At 38.2% G+C, this 18040-nt stretch overlaps 1 protein-coding gene across 2 annotated transcripts in view; it reads right to left on the bottom strand.

Moving 5' to 3' along the window:
• Positions 1–344: 344 nt before the first annotated feature.
• Positions 345–18040, bottom strand: part of DDX46 (DEAD-box helicase 46) — a 72300-nt gene continuing 54604 nt past the window's right edge. Inside the window, exons 19-23 of one of the 2 annotated variants that reach the window (XM_058736177.1) lie at positions 13411–13584; positions 11606–11824; positions 11143–11287; positions 3352–3425; positions 345–2190 (exon numbers count right to left, since the gene is read on the bottom strand). In XM_058736177.1, the coding sequence (XP_058592160.1) occupies positions 2143–2190; positions 3352–3425; positions 11143–11287; positions 11606–11824; positions 13411–13584 (660 nt within the window). In that variant the 3' untranslated portion in view covers positions 345–2142. Of the gene's footprint in view, positions 2191–3351; positions 3426–11142; positions 11288–11605; positions 11825–13407; positions 13585–18040 lie in introns of both variants that reach the window. The other variant, XM_058736173.1, reaches the window with a different exon arrangement.

Raw genomic sequence — 18040 nt, forward strand, 5'->3', positions numbered from 1 at the left:
ACAAGGCTGGTAAGACAGGCTATATCGAACAATAAGCTGTCTAGACAGACTTGGAGAGAACTTAACCATCATTGTTTCATTCCATACTCTCATTTGGTAAAAGCGAGTGTCACTGTGGCAAAATGCCAACTGCGACATGAACTATCATTTCACCTATACCCTATGTGTCTTATGCCAAATACAAACACAATCTAAGAGTAAAAGACTTCTTCAGAAAGATATTTTTGGATAGAACTGTGTATTTTGGGTAGTGAGTTGCTAGGTACAGAGAGTATAATACTTCTCTCACATGCCTACCAATGTAAACAAAATTAGAAAAACAGCATAAAACATCTCAGCAGAGATAATTTTAGGAAAGTGCAAGTTGAATTAACTTTATTTTATAAGGAATTTAGAAAACATGAGCAAATATTGATATTGCAATTAAAAAAACAAATTAGTCTATACATCATTCAAATTTTAAAAATCAAAGAGTCAGTGTGACACTAAAACTGTAATAACAGAGAAATAGGTTTCGCTTTAGGACAATATACTATCAGTGGTTTGTTACAACTAGATATACAAACATAAAGGTAGTAATGCTACAACGATGTAAAACTCTGAATCTCAAAGTGATCCAGCAGCCTGAAGGGAGCACCAATTGTCACCAATGTGAGAATGCCACATATTCTATCAAAAGAAACACACTAACACTAGGTAATCAAAATAAGCAAATAAATAAACTGAGGGGAAAAAAGGAGCCCAAGATGCCTGCATTTTAGAGTAAATGGTTTATTTGATTCTCTTGTTACATGTGTTTTGTCTGTTTTCTTCTTCTAAGAAAGAAAGGTAGATATGCAAGGGACCCAAGAATATTTCCCAGTTATATCTATGTTAATTTTTCAGTAAGAAAAAACTTTATATTGAAGAAATAATGATTGATACTTCTTCTCATTTTAACAGTTAACATACTATTAAAAATGATTGGTTTTAGTATGCTTTTTTTTCTTTTTTAAAAACTCTAAGAATATTCAGAAACTTCGCTGTCTCTTCGTTTAAGAAATATAGCTATCTATTTAATTCCTGGATTTTTTTTTTTTCAAGAAGTGACAACAATACAAAGTTCTAATATACCAGGAGTCTTGAAAAGAATATTGTGTACTCCAATTATAACAATTTAAATTAGAATGTTCAGGAAATATATGAGGGGTCAAAAATATAATTTATGACTTCTTGCGAACTATTTTTCACTGAGAGATGCTTAAATCTAAGTCTATAACACAGGTACCATCATGCTTGAAAATTTTTAAGGAAGAAAATTCACAACCTTTTCAACAACCTTGAAGAAAATCTGGATTAAAATTAGTAGCATGTTTATATGTACAAATGTATAAACAAACACTTTCGGGGGGAAAAGGAAACAATATTTATAGGCTACAAATCACTTTCTTTTAAGGAAGATTAAAAAAGAGTTAGTAGCTAGTCATAGAACTAGAAGCTGTGAGGAGAACTTAAAAGTGATAAATACTAAAACTCTTTGCAGTGTAAAGAAATGCAAAAAACTCTTATACTACAAATCTTTAATTTTACAAAACTGAAAAGCAGTCCAACTATTGACCATTTACTATGATAAAAACTGAAACAAAAACTCTGAAACATTTTGTAAAAATTCTATTGTAACATTCTTAAATCCAGTTCATACTGTTCCAATGAATCAAGTAAGATTTAAGCTCAAGGGGGGGTGGGGGGGGGGGACAAAATATCAGAGAATTTTACCTTTTCTGAGGAGATCACAATTTCATTTCAAAAGGATATGGTGAGTAGGTCCCTAGTGACTTGTGTACTTTATTACCGTTGATAGAAAGTCCAAATATTTCCATTTTTTTAAACTTCTGGACTTTTATCCAGACATTTAAAATATTGGTGTTTAAACTTTACATTAAAGGGCATCATACTCTGAAAACAGGCCTGCTTTAAATATAGTTTGATAATTCTGGTGGTACTTACTGAAAGAAGATTTCTTTAGCAAATACTGGTTTCATGTATTTAAAAAAATCAGCAAGACAGAATTTTAAAAATCTTAATTTACAATACATTGTAAACTGCAGACAACTGCCACATGTATCACAGACCAGCACAGGTAAAAAGTTTTTTCGAAACATTTTATAAGACTTTGTATCTTCCTTTATTTGTTGGTTGGTATGAATTTTGCTACAAAAAAAAACAAAAGATACAGGGTCAGAAGGAGCAAAGGATAAAAAAAAAGAAAAACAGGTCAAAAAAATTTCCTTCACAAACTTACAAAATTATCAGATATTTAGAACAGAAATTATTAATATTCTTATACTGAGGAAGAAAATAACTCTTCAAATAATCATTTGTCTGTGTTCACTGCTCTTTGACAACTGTTTTGAACCAACTTAATGGTGGTGGCATCAAGGTTCTTTTTCTATCACTCCTTGGTAAAATAGTCTTAAAAGCATATGATTTAAAGGTTGTTTTCCTTCTTTCCTCTTGTTTTATGTATCTTCTCCTCTTTAAACTTTTTATTCCCCTAAAGAAAGTTCCGTAAGGGGCATTTTAGAAAAGCTCTCAAAAACACATTCATAGAAAAAGGATAAAGTTTCCTGTCAAAGGGCCCTTGCCCAATGTACACGTTATAGGGAGTTTATAAGCTTCAACTGGCACTACAACACAGGGATGTGTTTGCCTCCTTTGGGAAGGTGGTCCATAAAAGGATGCCTTTTACAAGGCATAACTACTTTGGAAAATTATTTAGCAACACTTAAAGCTAAACTACACAACACTATAATCAGCAATTCTACTCCAAGTTATATACCCAAGAGAAAAGTCTATACTACTATGTACAAAAGAGACATGAAAGAATGTTCACAGAAGTTATCCCTAACAACAAAAAAGTAAATAACCTCAAAGTCCAATATATAAATTGTGGGTATATTCACAAATTAAATACCACATAGCCATGAAAGGGAATGAATTACTGCTACATGCAACAACATGGATTTCCTCAAAGTAATGATGAGTGGAAAGAAATTAAATACAAAAATGTACACAGCAGTTGATCCCACTTATATAGAGTTCAAATATAGGCGCAACTAATCTATCATGGTGAAAGTCAGAATACTGTTATGTTTGGGGGAGAGGGATAGTGACAGGAGGAGCATGCAGGGAGCTTCTGGAATGTTGGAATTGTACTGTGTTTCTTGATCTGGATAGTGATCATATCAATATGCTTCCTTTGTGAAAATTCATCAAACTTTAGGTTTACAATTTGTGTGCTTTTTTTTTCTGTATTCATATAATAGTTCAATAAAATGTTTATTTGAACAAGTCCTTGAGGTTTTCACTCACCAGCCGGATCAGTTCTTCTTTTATAAGTCTGGTGATTTCTGCCTTTGCTTTCTGCACAGCCAGTTCATTGGCACCTGGTAATAAGTGGAAAACATTATTCATGTTACTAGAATTACACTAGATGTTTATCCATGTCATGGAGATCCAGTAGGAAATACTGTTAAGTGACTTTCAGAAACATTGTACTGCTTGCCAAGATAGTCTTTCAATACCTGGGGGAAGGTCATCCAATTTATACAATGGCTGCTTATTATTCAGATCACTTTTAGAGTTTCAAATGTAACCACTGGGATCACATTGCAGGTAGTGTTAAGAGTTCTTGCTATGATTAAAAAGAGCAGAGAAGGGGCGCCTGGTGGCTCAGTCGGTTAAGCCTCCGACTTCGGCTCAGGTCATGATCTCATGGTTTACAGGTTTGAGCCCCGTGTCAGGCTCTGTGCTGACAGCTCAGAGCCTGGAGCTGGCTTCGGATTCTGTGTCTCCCTCTTTCTCTGCCCCTCCCTCCTCACGCTCTGTCTCTCTCTTCTTCAAAAATAAATAAACACCAAAAAAAATTTTTTTAGGGGCGCCTGGGTGGCGCAGTCGGTTAAGCGTCCGACTTCAGCCAGGTCACGATCTCGCGGTCCGTGAGTTCGAGCCCCGCGTCAGGCTCTGGGCTGATGGCTCAGAGCCTGGAGCCTGTTTCCGATTCTGTGTCTCCCTCTCTCTCTGCCCCTCCCCCGTTCATGCTCTGTCTCTCTCTGTCCCAAAAATAAATAAAAAAACGTTGAAAAAAAAAAATTTTTTTTTTAAATTTTTTTTAAATAATAAATAAATAAAAATAAAAAGGGCAAAGAAAAGATGATTAGCAGTTTGTCCAAAAGAGACAAACTTTTTTTTTTTTTTTTAAAGTCAGAGGGGTGCCTGGGTGGCTCAGTCTGTTGAGCGTCCAACTTCAGCTCAGGTCATGATCTCACAGTTCATGAGTTCGAGCCCCATGCTGGGCTCTGTGCTGACAGCTCAGAGCCTGGAGCCTGCTTCAGATTCTGTGTTTCCCTCTCTCTACCCCTTCTCCGCTCATGCTCTGTCTCTGTCTCTCAAAAATGAATAAACGTTAAAAAAAAAAAAGTTTTTTTTTAAAGTCAGAGAAACAAAATCTCCATGGTTTATTTATTTAACAAACACTTAACGGGCACTTATTATATTCCTTGGCGGAGGACTGGCCACATTGAAGGAAAGTGATGACATGGATTATTTTGCAAAGGGAATCACATGGGCAATGATATAGATTAAGAAAGGCATGCTTAATTACTGAAGAGTAAGAAGTACAGTACAATTGGAAAAGAGTGTAAAAAAACACAGCAACATAGCCAAGAGGATGAGGCAATCTGGAAACACTCATTTATATAGTTACTTCAATTCAAGAAATATTAAACAACTGACACGTATGATATAGCGTGAGAGATACATTATATAAAGAACTCATTCATGCTCTTCATGAACTTGTAGACTATTAGAAAAACAAACTTGTAGAGACAGTACAACAGAACAAGAAGGTCGGAAATACTCTCATCAGAATGGCTTCTAAATATCACTCCTTACAAAAACCTTTCCCTCACTTCTCTAAGCAGAGTCAAGTGGTTAAGAGTTAAGGAGCAAATAAAGTACGAAATAGTAAACAAGATACTGAATTCAAGGAAAAACAGGTATTATCAGCAGTGACTGGATGAAACTCAATTTTGATGATTGCTGTAGGGGAGGTGCTCATGTGACATCTTGTTGCAAGTGTCAATAAGGCCAGTGGAAATATGGATGAGAAGTAAAGGAGAGACAGAGACGAGAGAGCCATCAAAGGTAGTATTAAGGGATCTGCAGCCAAGGGACAATGCCAGGGAGCAAGTAAATCTAGGTAGGTAGCACAGTGCACAACGATAAAAATCAAAGAGCTGGGCCAGGGGCACCTTGGTGGCTCAGTGGGTTAAGCATCTGACTTAGGCTCAGGTCATGATCTCACGGTTTGTGAGTTCAAGCCCCACAGCGGACTCCATGCTGACAGTTTGGAGCCTGGAGCCTGTTTTGGATTCTGTGTCTCCCCCTCTCTCTGTCCCTTCCCTGCTAGCACTCCCTTTCTCAAAAATAAACATTAAAAACATTTTTAATAAAAAAAAAAGAGCTGGACCAAAGAAATAGACGAGAAATTAAGAACTAGGAGTGAAATATTAAAGAATATAAGGAGAACTAGGGTTGCAATGTAGAGGACTATATATTTATCATTCTATGTAAGAAAAACAGTTTTCTGGGGCGCCTGGATGCCATCGGTTAAGCGTCCAACCCTTGATATGGGCTCAGGTTGTGATCTCACGGTGGAGGGATCAAGCCCCACGTCAGGCTCTGCATCGGGCTCCACTGCGAATGTGGAATCTGCTTGGGATTCTCTCTTCCTCTGTGCCCCTTCCCTGCTCACATGTGTGCACACACGCACTCTCTTTCAAAATCAACGTTAAAAAAGAAAAAAGAAAACCAAATGAGGAAACAGTTCCCTTATTACATGGCAATGATCTTTTTTTTTTTTTTTAAATGTTTATTTATTTTGGGGAGAGAGGTTGTGGGGGGCAGAGAAAGAGAGGGAGACAGAACATCTGAAGCAGGCTTTATGCTGAAAGCAGAGAGCCCAATGTGGGCTCAAACTCATGAACCATGAGATCATGACCTGAGTCGAACTCAGATGGTTAACCAACTGAGCCACCCAGGTGTTCCATGAAGGACCTTTTTGACCCCAGAGAGAGCACAGGGAGCAGGTCAGGCGGCTGAGGAAGAAAAGGAAGGGGAGGAAGAGAAGAGAAGAAAGAAGAAGAGGAGAAGCAAGAAGAAACAGGTTAACAACACGAAGGAAAGAGCCAGGAGTATGGCTGTGAAGTCACAGCAACATATCTAATCTAAATCCTACACCTTCACCAGCCAGCAACCACAATTATTTTTTTTTGAGAGACAGAGAGAGTGTGACCAGGGGAAGGGCAGCAAAAGAGGGACAATCTCAGGCAGGCTATGCTGTTAGCGCAGAGCCCGATGTGGGGCTTCAAATCACAAACGGTGAGATCATGACCTGAGCAGAAGTTAAGAGCTGGAAGGTTAACAACTGAGCCACCCAGGTGTCCCAGCAACCACACATTTTAAAGCTGTGGGTGCTTGAAAAGAAGAGAGGTGGATGAAAGTGAACAAAAGGGTAGAATCAAGAGTGAAGCCAGACTGAAAATTACAATAATATGAAATTCAGGAGGAATGTATGCTACTTGACATGGTTAGTGTGAAGCTTGTTGATAGTCTATGCTGTTTTAAAAAGAAAGAAAATGACACTATCACCTAAATCCAAGAAGAGTAATTTCCCTCCTTTTGTTAGAGCCTGACCATTTTGACCAGTTTAAAGTTTTGACTTACAAAGCTTCTTTAGGTAATAGGTTACATATGTTTATAAGCTGCCATGGAAAAGAGGCATTTCCTTTCATTGGTCCTAAAACAACTCTGGCTGCTTTTAAGGGATTCTCCACTAGTAAAAAGAGAGGGTCACAAAACAGGCTATAAATTATACAGGATGGCTAGGCACATAAGTCCTTCCTGTTCTCCTTCCCACTGCCTAGTGGGAGGCCTGGAACTGCTGAGCCACACAGAGCCCCCAAGGAGCCAGGCATTATGGTCCCTCCAATTACAGAACTAGAAACAGATGACACTAGGCTCCTTCTAACACCTGTTTTCATCCTATTAGAGTTCAGTTGATTTGGCTGGAGTTTCAAAAACTAAAATATCCTTTAAAAAACTAATCATCTATGAAAATCTCAAACCTTTGGATCATTTTAATGATTAATATGGAGCTCTTAACACCATTATGGCTCTAGAATCCTAAAGATTCATTTTTGATAAGATTATCTTTTTTACAGAGAAAAAGCTAGGTTAGATAATAAAAATTAGATGTTACTTCCTAAGTATAAGATGACAGTGGGGGGAAATGCCTAGAACCATTCTAGGTGGATGGAAAAGTCAAGAAGAAGCTGTGGGCTTCTCACTTCACTTGGCAGTAGAGAAGGTATGTTCTGATAAAGTTACATGTGAAATGAATCTTGATATATAAATCATGCTAAACAAACATAATTACCTTTTAATTAAAAAAAAATTACACAGAGGATCCTTTTTCAAAAGAGTCATATGTCTGATTTATCTCTTTATAAGGCAGGCATTTAAAAGTATTGATTTTGCTTTAAATGACACCCATGATATTCAAGCTTAGAATAAAAGGCTAATTCCATGTATACCAAAAATTTTATCATCAGATTCCACTGGAGGACACTTTGTCTCCATCCCGTATGGCCTAATGAATACTGTGGTAGGAGACCTCTCCAATTCCAAGTGCAGAAAGATGTCAGCACCCCCATATTACTACACAAATAAGGAAGAGTGTCACATGATTTACAAACACACAGTCACTGGCAGACCAAAAGTCTTTCAGGATACATAAAAGGATGCCATCTAAAACCTGACTTAATCGAAGTCACAATCACAAACAAAAAAATGCAATTTTTTCACCTTTGCCACAATTTATCATTAACTTTAACAAGTCCGAGGGGCGCCTGGGTGACTCAGTCGGTTAAGCACCCGACTTCGGCTCAGGTCATGATCTCATGGTTCGTGGGTTGGAGCCCTGTGCCAAGCTCTGTGCTGACAGGTCGGAGTGTGGAGTCTGGAGCCTGGTTAGGATTCTGTGTTTCCCTCTCTCTTGCTCCTCCCCCACTTGCACTCTTTCTCTCTCTCGAAAATAAACAAACACTAAAAAAAAAAAAAATTTTTTTTTAGTCCGATAGTGAGGGACACCTGGGTGGCTCAGTTGGTTAAAGTGTCCAACTTCGGCTCAGGTCATGATCTCAGCGTTCCTGAGTTCTAGCTCCACATCGGGCTTTCTACTGTCAGTGCAGAGCCCACTTCTGATCCTGTCTTCTCTCTCTGCCACTCCCCTGCCCTCAAAAATAAATAAACATTAAAAAAAAAAAAAAAAAAAGTCCAAAAGTGAGAGTGCAGCAGTGAAAATGGCAGAGGCTGGAACTCCAAAAGCCTGTCCTTCCACAAAAAGTGAATAAACTTGAAAAAACTTGAAATCAATTGTATCAGAACTTTGGAAACTAACCAAAAGTTTAGAGGGACCAGGCAATCCCTTACTAAAGGAAAAAAATAAAAATAAAAAATCAGCAGAATCGTGGCAATAGCACTTTTCAGTGCTTTTACTTACTCTGACCCCATCTCATACCCCTGGCCAGGAAACAATTTCTACTTAGGGTAGATGGGATACACACTGCACATGTGTTTCTGTTCTTGTGGTCTTTATGCTAAGATGCCACACAAAAACAACTGAGGTCACCAATTCAAAGGAAAGTGACTAAACAGGCACAGCACTAATTAACTTTCAGTCACATTTGTAGAATTCTTTGTTTCGGCCAGGAAAGAATCAAATCCTAATATATAAGTAAATCATCTGTACATTAAATTCAGTAAAGAACTTACCTAAAATTATAAGTCTTCACAAAATCAAAGAAATGGCAAAATATAACAAGAACAAACTAGTGACAAACCTTATTTACAATATACTTTCAGTGGATCTAAATACCTTCCACTGATCTTTCCAACAACAAACTTGAGAGCTGAGTTATCCATTATAGCAGGTACCAGCCATGTATGTGGCTATTTACATTTTATATAAACCTGGCTGGCTCAGTAGGTAGAGCGTTTGACTCTTGATCTCAGGGTCATGAGTTTGAGCCTCATGCTGGGCATAGAGATTACTAAAAAACTAAATTAAAAAAAAAAATCAAACATGAATTCCTTTAAAAATTTTTAATAAAAATTAAGTAAAATTTACAAATTTCAGTCACACTGGCCACATTTCAAGCACTCTGTACTCATCACAGAGAGTTCTATCAGACAGTACAGCTTTTTTTTTTTTTAATTTTTTTTTAATGTTTATTTATTTTTGAGACAGAGACAGAGTGTGAACAGGGGAGGGGCAGAGAGAGAGGGAGACACAAAATCTGAAACAGGCTCCAGGCTCTGAGCTGTCAGCACAGAGCCCGATGCGGGGCCCGAACCCACAAACCATGAGATCATGACCTGAGTCGAAGTCAGATGCTTAACCGACTGAGCCACCCAGGTGCCCCCAGACAGTACAGCTTTAAAGAGATCAAATAGAGAATATGCCTGTCAAATAATACTTGTACCATGAAGACAAGTGGCTATAGGGCTTAATCAGATGCATAACTCAGAAAATTTATTAAGTGTTTACCATGTGCTCTGAGAATAGAGCAGATGACAAAGTCATTACATTCACAGAACTCTAGTAGGGGAGACACAAACAAGTAAAAACATACTACAATTACCATGTGAGGAGTACTGTGAATAAAAACAACAGGTAAAGAGCTACAGAGGGGCGAAGTGGGATGAGGTAAGGGTTCTTTGTCAGAAGGGACATGCATGCCTCAAAGTTCCAGGGTGGTGCCTGAGATTATACACTGCGCAGGAGAGCGGCTCCTCTGCAGCCATCAAAGCCATGTAAAGCACAAGGTACACAGACTTTCAGCTTACACAACACCTGGAATAAACCTCTCCACAGCTCCAACAATAGTATTCAACAAATATTTAGTTCATTAAATAGATGAAGTGGATCTGCCTTGTCTATACTTATAAGTCTGTCACAAAGATGTTCAGATTAAATATAAATGAAGGGAAACAAGTTGTCCTAGTATGCAGTGGAGTAATACATTAGAGGAAAAAATCAAAATGGAAACTATGTTTTGAACTCACTCATGAATGTATGAAATAAAGTTTAAAAGCAAATCCAACTGCTCTGAGATAATGCATTACTTACATACTATGTGTTATGGTATTAACTGTCCTCTTCTAATTTTTTTAAAGATATGCAAAAACTTCTACAGGCATAATTTCAGAGGAAACATTTGCTTGAATAAACATTCATTAAGTATACTAATATATGTATTTACTTTCTAACCTAAACTCTGCCCAGGAATGTTCTACTTTATTAGAAGTATGAACAGAGCAGTCCTTAAAATATTTGTTTTCTTTTAGAGTGATTTTCAAATCTGACTGAATCGTCAAAAATGAAAGAGTTCCAAACACAGATCAGTCACCTTTCTGTATGTAATGTATTTAGTGTTTTTAAATGTTTATTTATTCTGAGAAAGATAGAATGTGCACGAGCAGAGAAGAGGCAGAGAGAGGAAAACAGAGGATTGGAAGCAGGCTCCATGCTGTCATTGCAGAGCCCAATGTGGGGCTCAAACTCATGATCCATGAGATCATGACCTGAGCCGAGCTGAGCCAAAGTCGGAGGCTTAACAAGCCACCCAGGCACCCCTTTATGTACTGAATTTTTAAATAAAGACCTTAAATGATATATGAAACTATGTGTTTTTTTTTAATGTTTTTATTAATTTATTTTGGGGAGAAAAGAAAGAGAGAGAGACAAAGAAAACAAGCTGAAGAGGGGGGGAGAGAGAGAGAATCCTAAGCAGGCTCCACACGGTTAGCACAGAGCTGGATGTTGGGCTTGAACTCACAAACCACGAAATTACAACCAAAATCAAGAGCTAGACGCTTAACCGACTGAGCCACCCAGGTGCCCTGAAATTATTTTTTTCTATAGGTATTCCTTATTTTTATCTTCTTTAGAACTGACCTAACATTCTCTCCATGCCTTTACATCTATAATCAACTCTGACCTAACTCAAGACTGAAATTTCAAGAACCAAAGATACATACTTTCAATTGCCAAGTAAATTTTCCGCTCTCCTTCCTTAGGTTCTTTGCCAGGGGGGAAATATGTTCCTCTGATTGTAATTGCGGCTTCAGAATATTCACTGATTCTCTGCAGAGCTTCCTTAGAGGTAACTTTCCACCTAGCAGTCTAAGAAAGAAAAGGTGGGGGGAAAAATCACAACAGGATAAAAACCTGGTGTACTGACAAAGAATAGGTTGGCTAAATAATATTAAGGTCAATATTAAGATTATAATTAACTCCTTCACATCAATTCATTTAGAACCTAATGTAAATAGAATATGTTCATAAAAATAAAATTTCTACTGTTGTCTCCCTCCCTCATCAAGATAAAAAAGTAAAGTAGCTATTAAAACGTTCAAGGGTTTTAAACAAGGTATTTTTGCTCCTTAAGAAGCAAGAAATTTTACTCTGCAATTTATGAACAATGTTTAAACTGTTACTTGCCTGTGGGAAGTCATTGATCTCTAATTCTTCTTCATATCTTTTAAAAGATTCATTCTGTCCACCATCTTGCCTCTCCTCTTCTTGTTTCTCCAAAGGCACATAATTGAGCTTAGCATTGATCTTTTCAGCAAGTTGCTCTGCAATGGTTTTTGCAGACACAGTGGGAGCCAGGATGGTGCCGCCTCTGAGAATTGCATTGGTGGCCTGTTGCATCACATCCTGCAGTAAAAGAAGACCTACAGTCAAATCTCAAATGAGGGCAGAGACAAGATCTAGGATCCTACCACAAATTTTTCTCTGAAAAGCCACTAACTAATCTTTCTTTTCCTTTTCCCGTTCTCTTTTTTCTTTTCTTTTTCTTTCTTCCTTCTTCTCTCCCCCCCTTTCTTTCTTCCTTCCTTTCTCTCTCTTTTTTTCTTTAAGTAGGCTCTACACATAGCAAGGAGTCCAACACAGGGCTTCAATTCATGACCCCAAGATCAAGAGCCGGACACTTAACCAACTGAGCCACACAGGTGTCTCCAGAAGCATCTTTCTAATGCAGAATCCTACTCATGTGCAATTAACAGCACATATTTATAACCAATAGTTTAATATATCTATATCCCTTATTTTCATGAAAAAAAAATAAAGAACATTCAACTCTTTATTAAAAATTCTACTGGATCATAGAGAATTATGTAACTGTTGATATCAAATATAGTACAATATTCTAAAATCATTTATATATTTTGTGGCTCCTAAGATATTCCTCTAAATTAGAATCTTTGTCTACTACCACCACTGAGCTCATTCCTGCCATCATAGCAAACCCAAAATTCAATAAATTATAGTAAGTGATTGACTTACTTTTTAATTTTATTTTGCACTTAAATCTTTTTAATTTGAACTTAATTTTACTATGTGTCTAATGCGGACAGAATTCTGTGGGTAATACATGACTCATACCTCACACTTTTCTAACAGTAAGAATGTGTAGCTATTTGGTTTCAGCAGTAACGAGTTATTAGCAGTAACAATTCGAGAGAATATTAGATTAAGTGCTACAACCCCTGTTTTCAGAGGAAGTACAGGCTTCAGTGTAGTAGACATTTCATGGTAACTCACTGGCTCAACAAAACAAATACAGAAACCTGAGGCTGTAAGCCTTGATCCTGGCTGCCTCACTGAGTCGGTCCACTAGCCTTCCTCTGGCTTGGTCCTCCCAACTTACAGGGTGCTACAGTCCTGAACCGATCCAGCCTACTGGACAGAGGGCCCTGCTGATCCAAAACCACAAAATCTTCAAAACAGTTTTATAATTAACAGACTATTCTTTGGGAATACTATGAAAATTTACTCTTAATTAAAAATTAGTAATAATTTTTAAAAATTAATAAAAAAGCCCCCAAGAGAAAGATGGCATGTGAAATACTTAACACATTTTCCAGTTTTAAGCTCATGTTATTATGAGTAATGTAACTACGTATTTATATTTCCAAGGAATTGTTTGTGTGCCCAACACCCCACCCAATAAAAGTGGATCAAGAAATAAAAAGTGAGTTATTTCTGTAACATTTTGGTAAGATCAATCGGAATATTACTTTAGAAAAACTATCTACAGCTAACATGCTTCAGTTAGGGCTTTCAAAATAGGCATTAAGACCTCAGTTAACCATACTAGAGGAATCATCCAAATGCAATATTTAAAGAATTCTGTATTTAGATTAATGTTAAATTCCCACTAACTCAATGTCTAGGACAATCTGTTCACTGGTGCTGACATAAAAAGTACTCAGTAAAACTCGGAACAAATTACTTAATACCTGAGACTCAATGCCCAAATTCTTCTGAGCATTGATTCTAAGAGCCAGTCTCTTAGCTATTTCTAATTTCTCAGCATTTCCCGCAGTTGGAGCAGGAACACTAGATGTTCCAGGAGCAGCCATATCTTTTACTCTCTTCTTTGAATTAAACATACTTTCAATTTGTTCATCAATCTAAATAAGAAAAAAAGGGATTAATAAAAATTAAGATTAAAAATACAAATTCAGATATATCTAAAGAAACTAATAAAGAATATTTCCATCAAATAACTAGAATAAGACAGTTGTATTTATGTTAATTCAACCACACAGATCAACAGGAAAATATATTAGCTATTTGTTAAGAGTGGCACATTTCATTTTAAAAATTCAGTTATCTAATGGCAGGAAAAAAAAAACAAAATAGAATGGGAAAGGGAGAAGAAGGGAGGGGAGGGAAAGAAAACAGAAATACAACACTATGTGAACCAGTTAAGCAGACTCCCAAGCAGTCCAGAAAATACATCCTAGTTCAGCAAGTGAGAAACATGTGGTGTCAAGACAGAGCATCCAACAGGATGCAGCTGAGATGCCTCAAGGCTCAGGCCTTGAGGCCAAATTAAATTGCAGTGATAGGTTGGAAGAAGGGCAGTAACTCCAGGTCAGTGGGCCACTAAAAATACAGTCAATAGTTCTCAGGGAGAATGGTACATGTTCCTACGGTGGGGCTCCCAAAATCCTCCCCAAATTCTAAAATGTAAATGGTTCTGCCTTAAAAACTGGTTAACAGGGATGCCTGGGTGTCTCAGTTGGTTGAGCAACCGACTTTGGTTTAGGTCATGATCTCAAGGTTTGTGGGTTTGAGCCCAAAGTCAGGCTCTGCACTGACAGCTCAGAGCCTGGAGAATGCTTCGCACTCTGTGTCTCCCTCTCTTTCTACTCCCCTGTTTGTGCGCTCTCTCTCTTTCAAAAATAAGTAAACATTTAGGAAAAACAAAAAAACCTCTGGTTAAAAGAATCAGAAAAAAAGGCTTTATTGCTTTATTCCTTTTGAACTAAAAAAAAGGAAAAAAGGAAGGTTGGTTTCCCTATCAAAGCAAGAACAATGGGTGAACACCTCAGCTCTCCAGGAGCCACATGAGTCCAACTGCCACTGTGTCATACTGAAGCTTGACATATCTACTTCATAAGCTATTTGCATTTCCTTTTAATAATGCCTTCTGCCCAACAATGACTACTGGCTATGCCAACTACAGAGATGTAAATCCCTTTATATACTTAAGTTAGGCTAATAAAGCCTTATCTGGTAAAACTCAAATGGAGAGCAGAACTTGTTTAGGGTTTTAAAAATTAACTGGGTTAATTTACAAAGTTCTTTGAAATCAAAACAATCAACTTAACTTCCTTTTACAATACTTGTTATCTAACAAGGAGTTTTAGTTATCAACTAATATAAACTTAACATTCAAGTGAATATCTTTTTTTTTAATGTTTATTTTTTAATTTATTTTTAATTTTTTTTAACGTTTATTTATTTTTGATACAGAGAGAGACAGAGCATGAACGGGGGAGGGTCAGAGAGAGAGGGAGACACAGAATCTGAAACAGGCTCCAGGCTCTGAGCTGTCAGCACAGAGCCTGACGCGGGGCTCGAACTCACGGACCGCGAGATCATGACCTGAGCCGAAGTCGGCCGCTTAACCAACTGAGCCACCCAGGCGCCCCTTTAATGTTTATTTTTGAGAGAGAGAAAGAGTATGAGCTGGGGAGGGGCAGAGACAGGGGGAGACACAGAATCTAAAACAGGCTCCAGGCTCTAAACTGTCAGCACAGAGCCCAACACAGGGCTTTAACTCACAAACTGTGAGATCATGACCTGAGCAAGTCAGACACTTAACCAACTGAGCCACCTAGGCACCCGAAAAGAATAAAACTTTTAAATTAAATAGGATGGGGAGCCTGGGGGGCTCAGTCGGTTAAGCGTCCGGCTCTTGGGTTTTAGCTCAGATCATGATCTCACAGTTCATGAGTTTGAGCTCCATATCAGGCTCTGTGCTGACAGTGCAGAGCCTGCTTGGGACTCATTCTCTCTCTCTCTCTCTCAAAATAAATAAATAAACTTAAAAAAAAAAAAAGATACATGGCATTAAATTCCAAAACACACAAAATCAACAATGAGTACTGTGTATGATGCTAGCTTTTATTCACTTTAGTACTTTAAGTTGTTTATAAAAATTAACCAAGGAATCAATCGACATATTTCATATGAGATTAAAAAACAAAAATTTTCGGGGTGCCTGGGTGGCGCAGTCGGTTAAGCGTCCGACTTCAGCCAGGTCACGATCTCGCGGTCTGTGAGTTCGAGCCCCGCATCAGGCTCTGGGCTGATGGCTCGGAGCCTGGAGCCTGTTTCCGATTCTGTGTCTCCCTCTCTCTCTGCCCCTCCCCCGTTCATGCTCTGTCTCTCTCTGTCCCAAAAATAAATAAAAAACGTTGAAAAAATTAAAAAAAAAAAAAATGTTCAAAGTATCATAAAAAAACTGAGGTGAGTTTAAAACAAGGCCATAAATTCTTCAGGTCATGATCTTGCGGTTCTTTGAGTTCGAGCCCCGAGTTGGGCTCTGTGTTGACAGCTCAGGGCCTGGATCCCGCTTCAGATTCTGTGTCTCCCTCTCTGCCCCTCCCCTATTCACACCCTTGTCTCTCTTGCTTTCAAAAATAAACACTAAAAAAAATAATAATAAAACAAGTCCATAAATTCTTTAATACTCTTCCCCTTCAAAAGGAGAATGCTCTCCTTGAATGTGGGCTGGACTTAGTAACTTATTTTCAACAGACAGAACACAACTAGTAGTGCCAGAGTAGAGCTTTACAGATTAATCATAAAAGGCCCTCAGGCTTCCTCTTTGCCATCTCAGATCACTCACTGTGGGAGAAGCCAGGGGCCATATTGTGAAGACACATAGGCATAGTAAAGAACTGAGGTACCCTGCCAACATCACAGTGACTCTGCCTTCTGAAAGAAAATGGTCCTCTGTCAGTCAAGCCTTCAAATGACTACAGCCCAGGAAAATAGCATTACTGCAATCGCAATGAGACCCTAAGCCAAAACTACCAGTGTAACTGCTCTTGATTTGCTAACCCAAAGGAAATGTGAGAGAATAAATGTTGTTTTAAACTACTAGGCTGTGGATCAACTTGCTACAGCATAACCAATAAGTACCTAAAACAATGATTTAATTAAGTTTTGTTTTTGTTTTTTGTTTTTTTTTTATTTTTGGGACAGAGAGAGACAGAGCACGAACAGGGGAGGGGCAGAGAGAGAGGGAGACACAGAATCGGAAACAGGCTCCAGGCTCCGAGCCATCAGCCCAGAGCCTGACGCGGGGCTCAAACTCACGGACCGCAAGACCGTGACCTGGCTGAAGTCGGACGCTTAACCGACTGCGCCACCCAGGCGCCCCATGATTTAATTAAGTTTTAAGCCAGTATGGTATCTTAGAAAGAAATGGCCTAGGATTAATGAGAGATCTGGGGTCTGGTCCTGGCTGTGCTTAACAGTCAATGTGGTTGTGGGCCAAATACTTTTTTTGGGCTTCCACTTCCTCAAATGATAAGATAAAAATGAATTCCTGATTTCTGAAATTGACTGAGCTAAGGTTTAATAGAGTAAAACAAACAAAAAAAAAGTTCTAAGATCAAAGATCAAATATCATGGAGGATTTCTTAAACAAGTTAAATAAGCTTCTTGACTTGAGGACTTTACACATACTTCGATATGCTAATCCTACTTAGTGGTACACACTAAGATTTTCCAAAATCACTTTATAATGAAAACATCTTCTTCTAAAGCTCAAGCTCCTGGGGTTTGGGTTCCAAACAATACTATGTGAAATCCTGACCTTGCTGAGTCCCTAGGGTCCTCTTTACTCACTGGGTCACAAATAATAACATAAGCTAGGACCATGGTCTCTGAAATAAGAATGGAATGGGTCTAGGTCCCAGTTTGTTCCCATTATGGTTATAAAATCTCAAAAGATTATGGTTTCTTTCTAAGCCTCAGTCTCCTCAATTATAAAATGGGAATATTCTTGAGTATCAACCTTGTCTGGCTACTGTGCACAAGTAAATGAAACAATCCCTGTAAAGCACTTGACACCGTGCACAGCACTTAGTAATACTCAAAAAATGCTATTACTGTTTTTTTTTAAGTTTATTTATTTATTTTAAGAGAGAGACAGAGACAGAGAGAGCTTGAGAGAGCAGGGGAGGGGCAGAGAGAGACAGAATCCCAAGCAGGTTCCACCCTGTCAGCACAGAGCCCAACACGGGGCTCGAACCTATGAACTGCGAGATCATGACCTAGGCTGAAATCAAGAGTCAGATGCTCAACTGACTGAGCCACCCAGGCGCCCTGTATTATTTTATTTTATTTTTTTAAAGTAACCTCTAAACCCAATGTGGGGACTGAACTCATGACCCCAAGATCAAGAGTCATGTACTCTCTGCCAAACGAGCCAGCCAAGCACCCTGCTAACTATTACTGTTAATGAGGATAACCTATAATGATTAAATTTTTAAAAATAAAAATATTAGCACTGATGTTGTTAAAGATGTGGGGAGCCAGGCACTCTTACACACCACCACAGCG

This window comes from Neofelis nebulosa, chromosome 1, assembly GCF_028018385.1.
Source record: "Neofelis nebulosa isolate mNeoNeb1 chromosome 1, mNeoNeb1.pri, whole genome shotgun sequence".
NCBI lineage: Eukaryota > Metazoa > Chordata > Mammalia > Carnivora > Felidae > Neofelis > Neofelis nebulosa.